Below are 16,043 nucleotides of genomic sequence, written 5' to 3'. Positions count from 1 at the left end.
GGAATTTGTGGCCACATTTCACCTGATTCTTAGTGCCTTACACTTGCCCACATCCTGGTAGGTTCCCTTCTTTCTCATCCATTCTACATTTTGGATGTGTCTGATCTTCCTTAAACTTCTCTTTCAGTAACACTTAGGTTCTCAGGAACATATAACTTTCTAAAACTCTGAAACGTGAAGTTCTTGGAATTCAGGGTTCTCCACACTGTGTCCTTGACTGGTTTTTTGAGCTTCTTCCCTATACTCTTTGTGTGTGTGTGTGTGTGTGTGTGTGTGTGTGTGTGTGTGTGTACAAAATTCTTTCCCTCCAGCCAGAATAGCCTCCTTACTGCCTCTGAATATGTTCTCCCCTTTCTTGTTCTCTGACTCCTTTCTGAAGTATGCTTCCAAGGATCCAAAAGAGATGCCGCATTCAAAGCTCAGTTCAGTGTTTGATCTCCTGCTTGAAGTCTTCTAATCGAGGCCTTGAAGAGTTGCCCTTACCACAGATTTGTCTGTATCACTGACTCGTATTTAATCACCCTATTGTGTTTAAAACATCTTAACAGTGTTCGGATAAGGCCTTAACCCCTTCAGTTTACAAATAAATGATACCTGCTGTCATTGCACCTCTGGTACCTGTCTACTCTGAGCTGGACATGGTTGCATTTCATAAGAATGCAAAGATGAATAAGAAATGACTTAATGCCCTTGAGGAGCTGAGAGTCGATCAGAGCAGCACACAACTCGCTGATACCTTTAATGTGTCTCGAAGTGCAGAATACTCGCTACCCAAATCCTGTTACTATGCTACATCATTTTCTTTGTTTTTCTTTTCTATATTATACTTTATGCTTACAAAAGCATATTTTAGATGAAAGAGGACAAGACGCCATAAAGAGATGGGGAAGCAAAAGCAGTAGTTTATCATATCCAAAGTCTTAGAGAAGATAATTTTCCTTGAAGATTGATATTTACTTTGGAACTTTCTGGCAGCCCAACAAGAAGAGAAGCATGATAGATTTCATGGTTTTTATTACCTGACAAAGACCTGTAGCTTGTTATTTTATCTTATCCCTCGGCTTTGGATACCATCTTTCTACCACCTTGCATGTTTATAGCCCCTTCCTCTGAGTGGCAGCCTCGGATGACCAGCTGCCTAGTTGACATCCTAACTCAGGATGTTTCTGGGTGGCTAGGTCAGAACAGAACTGTCAGTTTTCAGTTACCTTCTTCCCAATCTGTTCCTTCTTAGTTGTCCGCTTCTCAGTAAATAGCACAGTTGTCTTATGCTTGCTCAAATAGAAACTTAAGAATGATTCCAGAGTTCTGTCCTTTATCTCTTATCATCTAGGCCATCAACAAGTTCGCTGTTCTAGTTCAAGCCTCTGACACCCCTTGTTTGAATTGCTCCACTGGTCTCTCCAATGGTCTCCCTCATTTCCCTCAGGCTTTCCCAAAATATCTTCACACAGCAGCCAGAGTGATCTTTTAAAGAAATGAATTAGGTCAGGCCCAGTGACTCACGCCTGTAATCCCAGCCCTTTGAGAGGCTTAGGCTGGAAGATCACCTGAGCTCAGGAGTTTGAGACCAACCTGGGCAACATAGACTCCATCTCTACAAAAATTAAAAAAAAAAAAAAAAAATTATCTGGGAGTGGTGGTGCACACCTGTAGTCTCAACTGTGTGGGAGGCTGATGTGGGAGACTCACTTGAGCTCACAACCTGGGCAACAGAGTGAGACCCTGTCTCTTAAAAAAATACAATAAGGAAAAGAAAGAAATTAGACCATACCATTCCTTGCTAAAACCTGTCAGTGGCATCTCTTTAAAAGAAAAATAAACCCAGAGCTTAAGCTCCAGGTGACAAGGCCCTGTGTAATCTGGCCTCTGTCTGCCTCAGCCTTACCCCATGCCACTCACCTGCTGTGCTCAGCCACGCTGCGCTGACTGTGCTGCTGCCTACCGCCTCCCCTCGGTTTGTTTGTTTGTTTGTTTGTTTGTTTGTTGTTGAGATGCACCAGGGCCTTTACATCTGTAGATCTCCCTGCTAGAAATATTCTTTCTTCCTTCATTCGATATACATCATTTTTATGTGTGTGATCATTTTTTTAATTTTAATTTTTTCATATTTTTAAAAACTGACAAATAATATCTGTATATTTAAGGTGTGCAGCATGATGTTTTGAGATATATAAATAGTGTATCTATCGTTACTGAGTGTCTACTATGTGCTAGGCATTTTCCAGGGTCTGGGGATACAGTGATGAAGAGGACTGACACGAATAACTGACCCCATGGAGCATTCATTCTAGCTCTTTCCCTAGGCCTCTCTCCATCCCTCTTCCCCATTCCTCTCTCATGTCTCCTCTTTCCCCATTCCTTAGGCTTTAGATCACATGTCACCTCAGAGAGACATTCCCTGTCTACCCCTCTCTAAAGTAGGACTTTCCCCTCCTCCCTCCTCTGTAATCATAACACCTATTTATTTGCTTACTGGTATTTTAATAACTTTGTTTAGTTATGCACTTACATCATTGGAATGATGCTTCACTATATCCGTGGTGTGATGAGCAGACACTGTGTGCCAGGCTCTGGGCTAAGCATGATGCATTCATTACTGTCATCTTCACACCACACACAACCAAAGAGGTGGGCCTTGTTGTTATCCCCACCTTAAAACCAGGGAAGCACGGCTGGAGGAGGTTGTCTTTCACCTAGTAGCCTGAGCACCTTTTACTGTGTGCTGCGTGGCAGACGGGGAACTCAGGTTAGCAGGTGATTATTTTAGTGATGGTAACAGCCATAATAAAAGCAAGAACAGCCACCATTTTTCAAAGCTACAATGTGCCAGGCACTGTAGTAACACTTTCCACGCATCTTCTCCTGTTCATCTTCATGACAGTTCTGTGAGGTAGGTGCTGGTCTGGTCTTCGTTCTGTAGATGTGAAAACGGAGGGAGAGTTTAAATGCCTTGCCCAAGGCCATGGGAGTACTAAGGGGTACAGCCAGGATTTGAACTCAGGCTCAGATCTAACTCCAGACTTGATATTCTTAATCACTTTACATGTAATTATACACACCACACATGATGTCTTCCATGTTTTTGCAGTTTTGTATACTCAAAAGTTGATAAAAAGTTTAGGTCATATTTAGTCCACTCATTGAAGGCATTTCTGTAAATTGCATTGATTCCTTAACTTGGTGACATGTAGCTTAGGAAAGTCTGGCCAGCATATTTCTTAGACCACCTCTCCCAAGCATCCATTGCATCTGCTGAGCTTGGGCAGGGATTAAACTGTGCTCACTGAGTCAGTTCTCAGAGACCAACCACGGAGAGCACAGAGAAGTTCACAGTTAATGAGTTCAGCCAGAACCGCATTTTCCACGTGCTTGTGTTTAACTCCCCACAGGACAGTGCTTACTGGAGTAAGGAACTGTGTCTTCTGTTTATTCTTTATGGTTCTGTCTTTTACACAGCAGGTGTTTAACTATTTGCTAATTGTTTGAAGGGTAGCATTCTTTTCCAAGTTGAATGCAAAGTTGGATAACTGTATCTAGATTAACTGTTTTATTTATACATTCTTTTAGAGGTATTTTCACAGCCATAAAAGAGTTTTCCCTTTTTAACCATACAGATCTTTTCTTACCAAGCTTTAAGTCAAAAGTAAGCATATTATGAAAGGATATGATAAAATTTCCTGTGAGAATGCATTTTTTTTTTCTATTTTCTTAGTGTGAGACATCAGTTTATATTGCAGTGTGGAGAACTGTTAAGAATACTGTCAGGTCCGAGTGATTTTGCTTACAGCTACAAGGTGTTACAAAGCAGCAGCTAGATAAGATGTAATCTTTAAGCTAAGCAGTATCTAAAGCAAAATGAAAAGAAAATCAGTTTGGTGTTGTAAGACAACAACATTATGCTCTTCTAAGATGAAATCATAGCTTTGTAACAGAAATCAGGGATCAATGCATTATTACTTCACTTGTATTGATAGTTCCATGTATATAATAATTAGATCTCTCTTTTATGTTTTATAAGTATTTTAAACGTGCAGTACTACATAAAAGCTATGTTTTCAAGTTTAAGAGTAAATAGCCTTTTTTCTTGTTGATTCTTGTTTTAATAGTAGTGAAAATGTCTACCACCACCCTACCCACAACAAATTTCTCTCATACTTTTAGTTATATAAACAAGATAAGAATTAGAAGATGCTCAGTGCTCAGGGTCTGCAGTTATACCATTTCATGAGACTGGGAGAATCTGGTGTCTTCATAGACATATTTGCTCGGAACATAGCCTCCAGTAAAAGCATTGCAAAGATTGAAAGGAGTGGCGACAGACTAAAAAAATGCCTGTGTGTCTATGTGTCTGCGATTTTTACCACAATAAGCTAGTATTAAAAATTAAATATAACGTGTCAGTATGGAAGAAAACTGCCTGAAAATACGAACAAAGTACATTGTAAGCTGGGCATAGTAGCCCATGCCTGTAATCCCAGCACTTTGGGAGGCCGAGGTGGGCAGATTACTTGTGGTCAGGAGTTCGAGACCAGCCTGGCCAACATAGTGAAAACCCGTCTCTACAAAAAAGACAGAAATTAGCGGGGCAGGCGTGGTGGCATGTGCCTACTTGGGAGGCTGAGGTGGGAGGATTGCTTGAACCCAGGAGACAGAGGTTGCAGTGAGCCAAGATTGCACCGCTGCACCCCAGCCTGGGCAACAGAGCAAAGCCCTGTCTCAGACAAAAAAAAAAGAACAAAGTACATTTTAAACTTTCAAATTAGCAGTCAAAGCAGAATCTAAGTACTGTTTAAAATCTTAGCAAAATCACGTGATGAAACAGGCATCTTTTAACATTTCAAAAACTATAAGAAAATTTGAATTCTAAATTTGTATCTTAGAAAGTATGGGACACTTAATAGAAAAATAATGAGAACTCCCCAGCATCCTTGCATTCAAATTATAAAAGTAAGAAGCAAAATTTTCTGGTGTGTAGAGCAATTGAGAGAGATCCGTATAAGGAATATAAGAATTGGAAAAGTATGAAACTCCTTGGGCTTTAGGTGAAATTCAGTGAGTAAACAAAATGTTTAGGAAATGCTTGTATTTCATAATTTGGCCAAGGAAAAGATAAATACAGATGGTTTAAACAAACAAAAAAACAGATGACTAAGAAGACCAAGTAGGGCAGGAAGAGTATCATGTATCTCAGAGGCCCAAGAAGATGGATGGAAGGAAAGGCTGTGGCTCCCGGAGCCCAGGCTCCCTCTCCCAGCTCCTCAGTTAGAGCTGGGTACCCAGCTGCCCAGGCATCCTGCTGTGGTTACGGTTCTGGAGCCAAACTGATAACACCCAGCACATTCCTTGCAGGTTCTCTTATTTTTAAACTGAAGGTGAGATTTAACCATAGCTTATGAGTGCCATAGCCTGGAGGTAGTGGGCTAGGTCCTTTGTCAGAAAACAATAAAAAGCACACCAGAATTCGTCCTTTCTTTCTTTTAGGTATTTTTCTCTTATTTATGCAAGTCTGTGACTGAAATGAGATAAATAGAATCCATCAAGATTAAAGGTTCTTGGGATGAGTCATATCAACTTTTTTTTGCTGAGACAAAATGTGAGAAAAGAGAATTTTCCACACTTGAATTTAATCAGATTATCAAACCTAAATATATATTTAGAAGCACTTAAAATGCCTATAATGATTCCTCATTCCTTTGGAAATAGAAGACCTTGACAGTGTATGATTTTCAAGGGACTCATTTATACATTTACGTGTAACCTCCTTTAACAAATGGGGGGAAGAAAAGAGAGTATTAGCTGTTTGTATTTGTTCTTGAGACCTGCTTACTTGTTATTTGTGAGCATTTCGGAGGTTTGTTTAGTGTGTCTGCTTTAAATATGCGGTATGATATTGCATGTGCTGCCTCTAGGTCTTGCTCTGCCCCAGTAGGCTTTACCAGTTGATCGTAGCTTTCATTCCAAGTGAGCCTAAATAAACTTGGGAAACCATCTTTGCACAACTCATCAGAAAGCCTTGTCCAGTCCAGTAAATGCCATTCCTGATTTATAGGGTTATTTATTGAACCAAGAATGAAATTTGGGATTGTGATGTTTGGCCCATTCATGTTTTCTCCTGTTCCTTACACAAGGGTAAAATGGTGAAATACAACTTACATGGTAGGTATTCATGTAGGTACCAAACATTTACCTGCCTTCTTTATGTAAGGAACTGTGCAGGGCCCTGTGGGGACTCCAGAGATGAAGGTAATGACGTCCCTCTCCCTTAGAATCAAAGGTGAGATGAGAGAGCTTTTAAAGGGCAATGAAAAAAACCAGTGACTACTTTCTTTTAAAATATTTTTCTGGTGCTTTTTAGGATAAAGGCTTGTGAGTATATCTGTTTCCAATAAATAGGGCTTGTCAGTGTAAGTCCTTCAGCTCTTTCATGTTAACCATTTTTGATAAAAAAATCTTTTTAAAAAGATTATCCCATACTTAAACACAGCAAACCAAGTGTTCTTTTGCAGGCAAAATTATTAAAAATAATCACACCTTTTCTTGGTGACTCAATGTCATGAGCATCAAATTGTTTTATTGTGACTATTACTCAGTGATATATTTAGATGTTGTCAACAGGTTTTACCCTACCCAAGACTAATGATAAGGTTTGGCTGTGTCCCCACCCAAATCGCATCTTCAATGGTAACTCCCACAATTCCCATGTGTTGGATGCAGTGGGAGGGGATTGAATTACAGGGGCAAGTCTTTCCTGCACTGTTCTCATGGCAGTGAATGAGTCTTATAAGATTTGATAGCTTTAAAAAACAAGAGTTTGCCTGTACAAGCTCTCTCTCTGCCTGCCGCCATCCACGTAAGACGCGACTTGCTCCTCCTTGCCTTCTGCCATGATTGTGAGGCTTCCCAGCCACGTGGAACTGTAAGTCCAATTAAACCTCTTTCTTTTGTACATTGCCCAGTCTTGAGTATGTCTTCATCAGCAGTGTGAAAATGGACTAATACAACTAATAAGAACCACAAATAGAAAGCTCAGAGAATCCCCAGTCAGAATAAATATCCCCCATATATCTAAAGTCTGACCCACACATATCCAAAAATATTACTGTATAAATTCTAAAACCTAAATAGTAGTAAGCAAACTGAGCATTTTAGTCCATCTTGCTTTTACTTAAGAATAATCAGTGTCTTTGCCTATAATTACCAGCACAATCATTAGTTCAAGATTTTCTTATAAATTCTTATTATCTTTACTAACTTATCTAGAATGCAAATATCTAAATATCTCAACTAGCCAACATATATTATTGCCAAAAACAAAGTACAGATCAACGCATATAAAAATGATGCTGCTTGCACATCCCAGAACAGTTTCAGTCTAGCTGCCATTATAACCCAAATCAGCCTGTATACTGTAAGGGATTCCTAATTATCTGTTAGGTATATCCATTTTTAATTATGAAAAGTAGTGCTATATGAAAAATTTATTTTAGCCTTTTAGCCACTAGTTTGTATGCAAGAGCTACGGTGTGGCGGAATGAAAGCCGAATTGTGGTTCCCATTATGTTTGATATTGTTTTCAGTTTCACAACTTGCTTTTAGAAATCTCTTTTGTAGCCATAGTAGTATGAGAGTACTTCACAGAGAGATGGTTCATCTGATTGAATGATAAAATGATAGGCAGCTGTTGCTTTGTTTTTAAAAATATATGTGCAAAAGCTGCACAATAGCTTGATCAACAACAGTATGGAAAGTATTTGCACGAAAATCATTGTCTGCTGTCTTTAATCTGTTATAAACTTCTGGTGGTAAACTCACAGCAGTTCGACCTACCCAGAGGATAATATCCAGAGCAAGCCTAGGTTTGAAAAAACTAAGCATTTTCCTTTCCATTGTCTTAAATTTTGTCATCTGATGTTGCTAATTTTGGAATTGAGTAGATGATTCTGTGCACATACCTATTTTGCTACATGCATAAAATGCATGTTGTCAATGGGTTTACTACATACATAAAAAGCATGTAGTAAAATATCATCATCTTGTAAGGTTGGAAGCGATATAACTGCTTTTGAATAGAGCAGCTAAAGAAGTCCTAAGTTGTAAGTTTTTGTTCACTAGAGCCAACACACTTATTTTCAATTTGTTATTCATAAGACAATAGTGCTTATTTGGGTGGGTCTTTTAAAAGTGAAAAACAAAGCCTTCTCTTCATGCTATACTTTAAATAGAAGACACCTGGTCTGGGGTTGGACTCCCAGCCACTTCATAGTATTGTGCCTGGTGTTTGCTTTCTGGCCTATGACTACTGGTGCTAATAGTTATTATCTTGGGGTGGGGGTCAGGGAGCCAAACTACTTCATGCTTTTCTTCCTTTGACAGGCCTTTAGCATTAAGTGAAGAATCACTTGGGAAATTGCAACCTTATTGTTTTTGTAGTGATATCACTGAGTATCCTAATGAATAATACAAATATTGTTAATTTAAAAAGTCCAGCTGATGTTTGAAAGTTGCTTACTTTTATACAATAGTTATTATGGTGAAACTCAACTAGGGTCTGTAGCTTAGTTAATAGTATTGTACCAATCTCAGTCTTGTGCTTTGATAATTATACTGTGGAAGCTAGGTGAAGGATATGTGGGAACTATATTATTATTATTTTTTGAGATAGGGTCTTGCTCTTCTGCCCAGACTAGAGTGCAGTGGTGTGATCGCCGATAACTGCAGCTTCAACCTCCCAGGCTCAAGCAATCCTACCTCAGCCTCCTTAGTAGCTGGGACTCAGGCGTGTGCCACCACATCTGGCTAATTTTTACATTTTTTTGTAGAGACAGGGTCTCTCTGTGTTGCTCAGGCTGGTCTCAAACTCCTGGGCTCAAGTGATCCTCCCACCTCGGACTCCCGAAGTGCTGGGATTATAGGCACGAGCTGCAGCACTCGGTGGACTGCTCCTATTTTTGTAACTCTTCTGTAAATCTAAAATTATTTCAAAATAAAAGTGTCATACAACCTATTAGAAATGGTTTATAATCAGCCTCTATTAAGGTAGCTTTACTTAAGAAAAATTACCGAAGTGAAACTAAGAACATTTTTGACTTCTGTTCTCATTACTTAAACTTGATATTTCTCATTAATGTAACCATAGATTCATGTGAAAATTTTATTTGTACTGTAATTCCAGCTACTTGGGAGGCTGGGGTGGGAGGATCACTTTAGACCAGGAGTTCAAGACCAACCTGGGCAAACATAGCAAGACGCTGCCTCAAGAAAATAAAATAAATTAGCCGGGCATGGTGGCACTTGCCCAGAGTCCTAATTTCTCAGGAGGCTGAGGCGGGAGGATCGCTTGAGTGCAGAAGTTGGAGGCTGCAGTGAGCTGTGATCACTTAACTGCACTCCAGCCTGGGTAACAGAACAAGATTCAGTCTCTTAAGTTACTTACATTTGAACAGAAAAAGGAAGTGGGAGATTGAATTGGGATAAATAAGCAAACATCAGGGAAAATGTGCCTCCTTGCTTTTTAAATTTCTTATTGTTATTTTGGTATACAACCTCCACCATGGGTTGAGCCTACATTACTGCTTCTTCACATTTGGGCCCCTTAGTGCCCCTCTCCTCCTCCCCTAATTATTTATCTGCCTTGACAGAAATAATCATTAGACCTCTGTGGCAATGAAATGACTTATTTAGGTTGAGAAATCATGGAAATTTAAAAAAATTTTGGCACGTTCTTTAAAAAAAACTTTTATAAACCTACATTATTTAAATTCATTTTATTAACTTCAAAGTATTTAGTAACAGGTGTATTATGATGTAGTTTGACTAGAAATTGAGTCTAACTACTCAGTGTGATATGTGATAGTGAGGAAACATAATGCTATTTGCAGAACGAACCAGCCTCAGTTTTCCCACTTACTATCTATGTGACCTTAGGCAAGTTACTTAAAATCTCCTAGCACTTGCCCCTCACCTGTTTTTGTGGAGACTAATACACTTCTCAACAGTGAATGAGATTATACATGTAAAATCTTTAGCATAGTGCCTAGAGCATTGTAGGTAGTCAGTAAATCCCAACCAATATTGTCAATAGTAATCATTTATATTGTTACCTACACTACATTTTTATTCCACATTCCAGTCTAAAATTATGTGAATGTCAGAATCAATATGGAGTCTTCCTGTGAGTAATGTCTTCCAGCTAGAGTATTTTGTTTATTACAATCCTGTTGTCCCTCCAAATAGATGAGCAAATACGTAATTTCAAAATATTTTCATAATTTTTGTATAGTATTTTTTAGCAGTCAGGTTCTGATGATTGTTGTTTTACGAATTTAAGGTTGCACTCAAATGAATAATTTGTAAATAACACTCACCTTTTTACACTGGTCTCAGTATTACATTTCTGAAGTTCTGTATTCAGACAGTTCCTCAATTAGAAAAATCATTACAAACTCATTTAAGCAAGTTGTTTCAGACATTTATATACTTTGTTCATTCACTTGGATATTTTAATCCTTCCAGTAGAAATTGTGATTTGTGTGTGGAAGTAAAGTGTCTCATGAATGCTTATCTGTGTGTTACCTGGACAACAATATCCTATAGATCCAAACCCATGTGATCCAAACCACACCAGAGTGTCCCATCCAGATCCCAGGTTTCCTACTCACTGTTTAATCTTTGAGTTACTTAACATCTTTGAGCCTCATCTTTAAACAATTTTTTCCTTAGAGATGGGATCTCACTATGTTAACCAGGCTCATCTCAAACTCCTGGCCTCAAGTGATCCTCCCATCGTGGCCTCCCAAAGTGCTAGAATTACAGGCGTGAGCCACAATGTTTTTGTCTATAAAATGACAAGATAATAAGAATTACATATACCTCAGGAGATTGTGGAGAGAATTACATGAGTTGATGTATGTAAAGCGCTTCACACCTGGAACATGGGAAGTTCTGTATCTTCTGTGGAAGTGTGTATTGTGGTTGCTGTTACAGTCGTTCTTTATGTCATGCTTTGTGTTTGCCACTGAAGTTTCTCGCTTTACATTTTTGAGTCTTCTAGAGATGTTTTGTTTGTTTTAAGGTATTTATTAGTATCCATTTCAAATACCAAATTATTTCTTTATGTGTTTTTTGTAAGCTCATTATTCTGGCCAGGTGATAGTGGAAAGTTACAGTTATCTGTGGAGATTCTATTTTTAAATGTTGTCTTCGGCCATCTGAGTCTATTTTGATTGTGGCTTTTTTTCCCCCTGGCAACCAATTTTTTTTCTCCCTAGATTATGACAGGTGCCTCTGTGAAGCTTTCTCTGTCACCTCACCTCTCTCTTTTATAATCCTCTTCTGCCCCCACCATACCTTCCTCGAATATTAAACCTAGGGACTGTTACTTTTTCTCTCCTTGACTATAATACCTGACACCTAGTAAATACTTGTTGAATTTATGACTTGCGTAACATTTTTGATTTCTTATCACATTCACATCTTGTTGTTACTTACTTTTGCTTATAAACTCAGCATTATTACCAGTATTTCAAGTCTATCTGGAGTAGCCTTCTACTCTTTGGAACCTTTAAAACTGTCAGTAGATTAACTGAAGGTGACCTTTAGTCATCAACAGAAATCTAGTTTATATTTTGCATTGCTTTTCTAATAAGTTGGTGAAGTAAGTGTTGGTGTTAAAACTGGCATTAACCTGATAAAATACACCCTTTGCCACCTTAAAAGTAAAGAAAAAGCGATTCCACTCTCTTGTTTCTTACTCTTTCTGCAATGCTTATAGGAGCTCTGGAGAAAATACTGCTTTCTATTAAAGCATACAGATTTATTTGCAAACAGAGCATTTTCTGAAAATATACCACATACTCAGTTTAATGGCAATATTTTCTTTAGAAACCTGTTTCTAATAAATCTTTTCTTTTTTAGCTTATCTTTTTTCACAAGTAAGATGACAGATATCTATTTGAGAGCTGCACTCTCAGTGCAGTAAATTGAATTAATACACTTTCAGAGAATCATTCATGTTAGTATGGATAGAGGGAAATGTTGGTCCTCAAACCACACACTGTCACATGTTTAATTTGTTAGATAGTTAACATAGTAGCTGTCTGACTTAAGAAAAGTTGTGAAAGTTGACTGAGTAAACAGTACCTATGATTCATTTCCATGGCATGTTCTTCCTCCCCTCAGTGACCTTCACAACCTTCCAGAGATAGTTGTCAGTGAGGAAGTATTCAGAGTAGGAAATTAAAACGAACTTTGCTGTTCTTCTTTTAGTTGCTGTGTATTTGATTATCCCTAAAAATGTCACACCACTCTCAGAAAGTCATTATACTTTTCTAACTATTTGAATTAGTATATTCAAGAGGTCTTTTTTGTTAATATTTGTGGTCACTATTGCAATGCATACTATTATGCTGAAGGTCCTACTCAATTCAGTAAGGCAAAAATGAAAATAAACAAGAAAAGTTACCTTAATTGGAGAGGAAAAAGTACAGCTCTCTTTATTCACAGATGATATGGTCATCTATGTTGAAAATTTGATGAGCTCTATAAAAAAAGCTATGAGGTTGGTAACTTTAGCAAGGCTGCAGAATACAAGATCAGTGTACAAAAATCAATTGTATTGATAATCAGTTTCTGCATATTAGCAATGAACAATCAGAGATTGAAATTTTAAAAAAGTATGATTTGCAGTAGCACCAAAACGTGAAATACTTAAGGATAAATTTGACAAAACCAGTGCAAAACCTGTATACTGAAAACTATAAGACAGTGTGGAGAGAATGTAAAGAAGGCCTTAGTTAAATGAAGAGGAATGTCATGCCTATGAGAAGAAAACCCCTCAACATTAACAGCTGGTTCTCTCCAGAATAATCCATGGATTTGGTGCATCTCAATCACAGTCTCAGCAGGTTATTTCATAGGAATCGATAATCAGATTGCAAAATTCATATGGAAATGCAAAATACTTAGAATAGGTAGAAGAACTTTGAAAAAGAATTTGAAAAACAAATACTACCTGATTTCAAGATTCATTATAAAGTTACAATAGTGAAGAAAGTATGGGATTGATATCAAGATAGGCCTATAGAGGAGAACACAATAGAGCGTTCAGAAATAGACCCACACAGATGTAGACAATTGATTTTTGACAAAAGCAAGAGGGCAGTTCACTGGAGAAATTACTATCTTTCCCAGTCACTGGAACAACTGAATATCCACATGTGAAAACCAAATAACTTCAATCTACATATTGTATGATGGATATAAATGTAAAACCTGAAAGCATAAAATTTCTAGAAGAAAACACAGGATCAAAAACTCTTTGTGACTTTGAGTTAGGCAAAGATTTCTTAGATGTGACACCAAAAGCAAGATCTGTAAAAGGATAATTTGAACTTCATCAAAATTAAAAACTTCCTTGAAAGACACTGTTAAAAGAATGATGAAAGATACTGTTTAAAGAATGAAAAGACAAGACTAGAAGAAAACATCTGTAAATGAGCTACGTCTAGAATATGTAAAGAACTCTTAAAATTCAGTCATTGAGATATAGTAACCCAGTACAAATGTGCAACACATTTGAACAGACACTTCACCAAAGACAGTATGTTGTGGATGGCAAATAAGTACATGAAAAGCAGCTCAGCATCATTAGGGAAATACAAATTAAAACCACAATGAAGGCCAGGCGCAGTGGCTCACACCTGTAATCCCAGCACTTTGGGAGGCTGAGGCGGGTGGATCACTTGAGGTCAGGAGTTTGACACCAGCCTGGGCAACATGGTGAAACCCTGTCTCTACTAAAAATACAAAAATTAGCTGGGCATGTTGGCGGGCGCCTGTAGTCCCAGCTACTCAGGAGGCTGAGGCAGGGGCATCACATGAACCCAGGAGTTGGAGTTTGCAGTGAGCTGAGATTGTACCACTGTACTCCAGCACTCCAGCCTGGGTGACAGAGTGAGTCTGTGTCTCCAAAAAAAAAAAAAAAAAAAAAGCATAGAAAGAAAGAAATACTACAACACACTTAGTAGAATGGTTAAAATGTTAAAGTGGTGATGATAACAAGTATTAGGAAGATGTGGAGAAACCGGAACTCATGGGAATGTCAAATGGTACGATTGCTTTGGAAAACAAGTTTGGCAGTCCTTAAAAAGTTAAACATAACTCCCATGTGATCTAGCGATTTCACCACTAGGTATTTCCCCAAGAGAAATGAAAGCATGTGTACATATAAAAACCTGTATACAAATGTTCATGGTGGCTTTATTTGTAATAGCCCCAAACGGAAAAAATCCCAGATGTCCATCAACAGGTAAACGCGTAAATCACGATATATACATACAACGGAATATTACTAATGAAGAAGAAGTCAACTGTTGATATCTGCATGACATGGGTGAATCACAAAATAATTCTGAATAAAAGAAGTTGGATTTTAAAAATATGTGATTACAATGATATTCTGGGAAAGGCATACTAATCGAATGACAGATCAGATTGGGGGGTAGTGAGGAAGGACAGGAAGGAGGGGTTACATAGGGAGACAAGAAAACGTGTGGGTCATGAGTAAGTTCACTATCTCAATTGTGGCGATGAAGTTTTGTGTGCGCACACACACATATGTATACTCTGAAAATTGTTTCCTTTGAGCACCCTACTGTAGCTGTCACTCTCATTTCTTTGACTTATTTTAGAATGCAGTTAAGTCTTTGGGAAAGTCACTTATGTCATCAGTAAAGAATGCCACCAAAATAGCTTCTCATTTAAGTTCCCATCCCCAGAGCTAACCCACAGGAGGTTCCGATAAATTCAAATATTTAATAACTTGTATTTTTCTTTCTCCTTAAACACAGGCCCTCTGGTCCTGGAGGCAGGATCATGTGGTGGATTCTTGGCAGTCAGCAGTCTGTGGAGCTTTTGCAGGTGCAAAGGATTATATTATACTGGGAAAGACCTAAGAGGGGGAAAAATGTGAAAATATTAACTGTGCAAAAACAACATTCTTTAAAAATTCCAGGTTGTTTAGATGAAGAGTGCTCCACTGGTTGAGAAAAGAACGTGTCCTAGAGGGGGGAAAAAACTGCTAAAAAGGTGTCTGCCTGAAAGACAACCAATTTGTTTTTGACAAATTTTTCTTTTTCTTTTTATCTTTATTAAAGCCTTCATTCAGGCCCTGGAATGATCTTAAAGATGATTTAGAAAGTCCTCTGTGGGAAGAGACTTGCTGTGGGTGCAGGGCTTACCATGCAGCTGTCTGCCTTGGGCAGTGCTTAGGGGGTTTAAGCGATTTCTGCAGAAGGCAGTGATTCACGGTTGGTGTGACATGTTTGACAGCACTGTAGATTAAGTAGTGTCAGGAGAGCAGAGGCTCCTCCATAACTTACTGAAGGCTAAACTGTTCTGTGTAGGAAGTATGGAAATCTACACATCTGGGCATTTTCGAGACATTAAAGCAAGAGCGAGGTGACAATATGCAATATCATGTTATCCATCACTAAGTCATAGGAATTTTCCAGTGAGGCTTTAATGAGAACTCAAATGCTTTAAAGAGCTTAGTAAGTGACACATTTAAAAACCTAAGAGAGAAGTATATTTTGTTGTTACAAAGTTAAATTAGAATTATAGTTGAAATAAAATGGAAATTTGCCAGAAAAGGAAACTTTTAGTTGAGATGTGAAGCCAGTAGGGGAGGTTTAGGGTGTTAACTTCATTGGAAAATAATTATTTTCCAGTTTGTTTAATAGTCATTGTTTTTTTGTTGTTGTTGTCGTGATTGGGAAAACAGAAAACGTTCATTTTATAGGACTCTTTATTAATAGACTCATTTGACTTGTAGAATTGGTAATCAACAATAAGAATTTTGCCTCTAGACATGAAACCAATCTAGATTGATTATGATGATGATTGTTTCCACATGACACATAGTCATTAGCTGTGTTAAATAATAGGTGGTCTTGATTCATTTTCCAGAGGTCAGGAGTCATTATTCCCCAGTCCCTAAGAGGGATGTGCATTTTTGTAGACACTCTCCTGGGCCCTGGGGACAA

At 38.1% G+C, this 16,043-nt stretch overlaps 1 protein-coding gene across 6 annotated transcripts in view; it reads left to right on the top strand.

Moving 5' to 3' along the window:
* The window catches only part of SLC25A26 (solute carrier family 25 member 26), a 161,442-nt gene that overhangs the window by 129,639 nt on the left and 15,760 nt on the right, over window positions 1-16,043 (top strand). For all 6 annotated transcript variants that reach the window (XR_495282.3, XR_005242075.2, XM_007984917.3 and 3 more), the window contains one exon: window positions 14,850-14,919. Coding sequence is in view for 4 of the 6 variants with exons in the window: in XM_007984917.3 (XP_007983108.1) it covers window positions 14,850-14,919 (70 nt within the window). In the remaining 2 variants the exon portion in view is untranslated. The remainder of the gene's footprint in view (window positions 1-14,849; window positions 14,920-16,043) is intronic.

This window comes from Chlorocebus sabaeus, chromosome 22, assembly GCF_047675955.1.
Source record: "Chlorocebus sabaeus isolate Y175 chromosome 22, mChlSab1.0.hap1, whole genome shotgun sequence".
Lineage (NCBI taxonomy): Eukaryota > Metazoa > Chordata > Mammalia > Primates > Cercopithecidae > Chlorocebus > Chlorocebus sabaeus.
Note: the sequence above shows the minus strand (reverse complement) of the source record. Positions and strands in the feature narration are given on the sequence as shown.